The sequence below is a fragment of the Calidris pugnax genome, unplaced genomic scaffold, assembly GCF_001431845.1.
Source record: "Calidris pugnax isolate Ruff unplaced genomic scaffold, ASM143184v1 scaffold237, whole genome shotgun sequence".
Classification (NCBI taxonomy): domain Eukaryota; kingdom Metazoa; phylum Chordata; class Aves; order Charadriiformes; family Scolopacidae; genus Calidris; species Calidris pugnax.
The window spans coordinates 942259-947821 of NW_015090985.1; the positions used below are offsets into that span (position 1 = coordinate 942259).

General features: G+C 56.6%; 1 protein-coding gene across 1 annotated transcript in view; it reads right to left on the minus strand.

The window, feature by feature from the left end:
- ARIH1 (ariadne RBR E3 ubiquitin protein ligase 1) overlaps positions 1-182 on the minus strand; it is a 66819-nt gene extending 66637 nt beyond the window's left edge. Inside the window, exon 1 of the mRNA XM_014953843.1 lies at positions 30-182. Coding sequence (XP_014809329.1) covers positions 30-182 — 153 coding nt within the window. The remainder of the gene's footprint in view (positions 1-29) is intronic.
- Between the last annotated feature and the right edge of the window lie 5381 nt (positions 183-5563).

Sequence of the window (5563 nt, forward strand, 5' to 3'; positions counted from 1 at the left end):
GACCCGCTCCGTCACCGCGCGCCGCGCACGCACGGCACGTCACGCCGCGCCGCGTGACGCGAGGGGCGCCGCGCCTGCGCGGCCGCCGCCGCCATCTCCCCTTCGCCGCGCCGGGAGCCATCTTGAGTGCGCGGCTCCCCCTGCGGCCCGTCGGCGCCATCTTGAGTGCGGCGCGGCGCCATCTTGAGTGTGGCAACAGGAGGAGGAGGAGGAGGAGGAGGGGGGAAGGAGGGAGTTTACCGGCTTCTCTCCGCCACCGAACCACACCAGCTCTGAGCGCCGTGGGGTGGCCGGGGCGTGTGGTGGAGGTGGGGGCGCAGAGCCTTCCTGAGGGGTTCTATCACCCCAGCACGGAGGGAAGGCCCTCGGCGCTGCCTCTGTGTAAAGAGTGGTGCAGAGCCTGTGGGAGCGACAAAATGTGAGGGAAACGTGAGGGAAAATAAAGGTTGTTCTGCCTCCAAACCAGACTATAAATGCATCGAGACCCTCCAGGCAGAAGTTCATGTGAAACCATGGGATAAACATGTTCCTGTCATCCCTGGAGGGGACCCCAGCCGTACCGGGTGGCATCTCTGAACTCCAGCTGTGCCTTCTCATCAGGGGAGATAATAATACCCAGTTTTTCACGGTGGTGCCAGGCTCAGTTCCCGTTCTTCTTCTGTTAATTTGGCATTTTGCAGGGGGGAAAAATACACATCACCGGATCATGGGCAGACCTTCCCTCCCACAGATGGCTGGGGCTGAGCCCGCCATCAGTGAGCCGTGGGGCCAGCGCCGTTCCCAGGTGGCCTTGTCCCTTTGGGCCCCCTCATTTGAACACCGAGCTGCTGGTGAAGAGCAGGGCGGACATGGGGGTGCTGCAGGGGTTGATCACACTTTGCCTCCCGCTTTCCCTGCCATGGCAGCAGCCTGGCCAGAGCAGCTCTGCTTCCAGCATCAGCCGTACTCGGCCTGGTATGGAGGAGGCGAGCAGGGCTTTATTGTTCGCAGCCATTTGGGGAGCGCAAGGGACTCCGGTTGGCTTGGAAACAAGGCTGCAGCCTGGCCCAGAGTAGAGCCGGCTGATACCAAACCCTCCGCTGCTATTCACCGCAGAGTCGAGAAGCCGGCACAGCCCCGGGAGGGCTCCAGGGCCACCTCCACCACCACTAATCCTCCACTTCCTCATGCCCCGGGGAATCGTTTCTTTCCGGGGTGAAGCGAGGCCATTGTGATGTGGTGACATTTTTCACCCGCTCCACCCGGATGAAGGTGCCCCTGCACCCAGAGGAGACTCAGCCTGGTGGTATGCGGCGTAGGTGTGACGAGTTTCATCAGCTCTTTGTATTAGGCACCGCAGGATCCTGCTTCCTGCTCCTGCTTCAATACAAATACCTTGTGAAACAGGCAGAAAATTAGAAGCCGCCTCCAAAAGGGTGTTTTCTGCTGGAGCATGGAGAGCGTAACGACGGCCGCAGCAATGGGCATTTAAGCTCAGGGTGAAGCAGGCAGGTGCCCTTGGGGATCCAAGCAGATTAAAGGATCCTACGTTCTGGGTAGATGCCTCTGGAAACCTCACAGGGTACCAGTCTGCATCTTCAGACACACAGGAAGCTCTGAAAATCAGTTCCGGGTGTTTCATAGCAGTACAGCCGCTTCCAGCGAGCTCACTACAGTCGCTGTTGCCCACTGTCCTCCCCAAACAGCCCTCATGCAAAGCCATCCCCGTCCCACAGCTGGGGACAGCCCCTGGTCCCCAAGCCCTGCTCTGCCGGGGTCAGGAGCGGCGTGGGGAGATTGGGCTGGGCACGCAGGATGCCTCACGCCAAGCTACATCGTAAATAAAGCCAGTTCCCTAATTACCTGACTTATTTGGAATGGCAAAGGCCCAGGCATTAATCATCCTGCCCTACATAAATATAAATAGCCCTGGCTTTGTTCAGCTCCGGACTTACCAGCTGGACGCTCCTTTGCCAGGCTGGTCCCATCTCGAGCCCCAGGGGCTCTGTCGGTTGCCCCAGCTCCTCGCCCTACGCTTTGTCCCTAGGGGTAGGGGACTGCGTGTCCCACCCCGGGGCTCTGTGCTGGCCCTGTCCTCCCCAGTTGGTGACACGCCGCGCTCCTCGCCAACACAGGAGCAGGCATGGGGGGACAGCAGGTCTGCCCACCGCACCCCAAGGAGCAGGGTTTCACTTTATGGGAGCTTTGTGGCTTCCCAGAGCCCCTGCTTGGGCTGAGACGCGGGTCCAGGCCCCCGCCGGTGGTGACCTTCCCTTCGGGAGCGGGGTTAGCAGTGAGTTGGGTACCCCGCCATCCCCCGGTGCCCCCCGGCATCCCCGCCGCCGGTACCCGAGCGCCTCCCCGCCGCCCCCTCCTGGCCCCTGCCGCGGCTGCAGGGCCCTGCCCGGGGAGCTCCAGGCACCCAGCTCCCGCCACCGCCTCCCGCAGCCCCGAAAAACCCAAAGGGTTTCAGCCTGGAGAAGAGGAAGAGAAGGCTCCGGGGAGACCTAATAGCAGCCTTCCAGTACCTGAAGGGAGCCTACAGGAAGGCTGGGGAGAACCTGTTTAGAAAGGCCTGCAGTGACAGGACGAGGGGCAATGGCTTCAAGCTGGAGGGGAACAGCTTTAGACTGGAGATGAGGAGAGGGTTCTTCACTGTGAGGGTGGTGGAGCACTGGAACAGGTTGCCCAGGGAGGTGGTTGAGGCCCCATCCCTGGAGATATTCAAGGAGAGGCTCGACGAGGCCCTGGGCAACCTGGTCTAGTTGGGGGTGTCCCTGCTGACTGCGGGGGGGTCGGACTAGATGGCCTTTGGAGGTCCCTTCCAGCCTGGGCAATTCTATGATTCTATGATTCTAAGGGCCACCCTTCACAGCACAACCATTTATAAGCACATTTAAACCTCAAACTGTTTCCCCTTCTCATATAATCCTTGTAATAAACATTTATAAACAGCGATGGGGTCTTCCCCGTGCCATCCCACAGACATGGGGATGGGGTCCTCCTCCTCCAGTCCCAGCCTTATCTTTTTCCGCTACAAGGCAGGGATGAGCATTTTGCTGCTGGATACTCTGCAGCTAAAACACTAATAAGTCTCAAAAATACTCTTTGGTATGAAATTTTAGCCGTGCCCTTTGCAGAAGGTCCTCCTTCTGCTACGAAGTTCCCAACTCAACAGTCACGTATGGAGTCCCGGGTGCCCACCAGCTCCTTGTAGATGGTACCCAAGAAAAGCCTTCAGCTCATCCCGCGGGGATCTGCGCTGCCTCTGGGGATTTTTAGGACTGCAGCTACCGAGGAAAGTCGAGAACCGCTCTCCTACCCACTCTGAAAAATGATCTAGATCTCCATAGGCACCTGGCGCTTTTTCATTTTACTCATGCAAGAGCTTAATTACCCAAGTGATTCTAGTAACCGTTAACGCTGAAGCTGACAAGAATAAAACATTGCACCGCAACCACCTCGCTGGGTGAAGTTAAACACCCGCTTACGGGATTTACGGGAGAGGGGCCTCTGTGCACAAAGTGTTTGTCACTGCGAACAGGACTGATCCCAGCTCAGCCCCACAGCCAGGGATGGCAGCCACCAGGCGCCCGCTTACGGGATTTACAGGAGAGGGGCCTCTGTGCACGGGACTGATCCCAGCTCAGCCCCACAACTGGAGATGGCAGCCACCAATACGCAGCATCTGCCCGTGACGAGCCCCATTTCAAGATACCAAGATGCTGCCAAAGTGCTGTCCCCAGGCTCCTGGGGGGGTTCAGGGTGCACCTCCCACCTCACCCCGCCTCCCTCCTGCCACGCTGCTCCGTGAAACAGGCAGGATCTCCTGGAAAAACCCTTCTCTGCCACCACCTGAGGCACTGGGAGATTTCTTAATGCCTCGGGTTTGCTTTTGGCTGCCCCCACAGCCGTTACCAGCCTCCACGGCGAGCGGGGGCTGAGATGCCCCTCAGATCACCGCTGTTTGTTCAGCCACCCCAAAGCTGTGCCAGCTGGAGATAATCCAGAGGGAAAAAAAAGGCTTTGCAAATAATACCGATAGCGCAAATATCACCAGGCTGAGCTCGAGTCAGGAACCCAAATCCTTCAGACTGATTAACACATCTCACCGCAAGCTTTCTGCCTTAAACTCCGCTTTTAAGTTCGTAATTGTTGAAATATTCCTCCTCGCTGAGACCCGCTCCTGCCTCCTCGCTCTCAATCTCCCAGGCCCCGCTCCCCTTACACGTGCTCTCCCTTCTGAAGAGGTCCCTTCTGCTCGACTCCATCTGTGCTGAGAAATTCGTTTACCACGTGCATCTGCCAAACCGTTCGATGGCAGCATCTAGCGTGATAGGCGGTGGTCAAGGTGGAGATGCAGAGACAGGAAAACAAGTCATCCTGTGCTTTCCAAAGTGCCCACCTCCCCAGCAAACTTCAGGGGAGTCACTCTGAGACGAGCGGTGTCACCGAGAAGGAGGAAAGGTGTCCTTGTCACCCCACCTCCAGTGGAGCATGCGCTCTGTCTGCGGGGAGCAGCCACCAGCTGGAGCAGCAGATCTACCAGCACCAACTCCTGTAGATGGCTTGTGCGTGACACCGCGCCGAGCAACACCATTCCTGAAGCATGGAGATGAGCAACAGGAGGGTCCACACCTGCAAAGACAACCAACCTTTACTCTCCTGCGGATGACCACCACAATTAAGGCTACTTCAACAAATGGATGGCTGCAACTCTTGTGGTTGCAATCCAAATACCATATTTATTTTATCAAGGACAAAAGGAGAGGTAAACAAGCAAATGGAGAGTAAAATTGCCCAGAAAGCTTCTGAGATGTCAAAATTCAAGTCAGGTCTACAGGCAGTTGCAGGCTTTTCCAGCAGATGATCTATGTTTTCCAAATCCCTCTTCCAAGCCACACCACCAGCAGGTCCTTTGACCTGGGAGCTGGCTTCGTTGAGGAGAGAGCATGCTTAGACAGCATTTGTCTCAAAGAGCAAACATAAACCTCATGGTCTGTGAGGATCTCCATGAACGGCCTCCTCTGTTCCCCTTACACCGGCCCGTACGCTTCTCACAAGCCCAGGAATCTGTAGGCAAAACACCCTCCTGATTAATTGCAGAAGCAGCCAATGTTGCACCAGATTAGGCAGCATAATAAACGAGTTTATACCTTGATAAAAAGCGTTGTGGAACAAAGAACTGTACCGACAGCCCAAAGGACACTTTCATGCCCTGAAGGCAAACAAATTGGAAAGACCCCAAGTGTGACACCAGCCTGATTTTATAACAATTTATGGCAGGATAATGAATTTGGATTTCTACCAGATCCATTCCTGGTAGTACACAGGTAATCCAGCAGAGCCCTGGTGCAGCACAGTTTTCAGCAGAGCCCCCCAGTGACTTGTCTGCCAGCTCTTGCAATCAAGAGATGACAAGAGGTGGTTTGCAGGTACTTCTGCCACAGGTACTTCTGACCCAGTGAGATGTTTTCAGTGCCCAGATTACCCCTCTGCACAGACATTACAGAGCCTCTGAGCTGGACCATCCCTGCTGCGGGGCTGGCAATCTGGGTGCAGGCAATCCGAGGTGCAGTGGGGA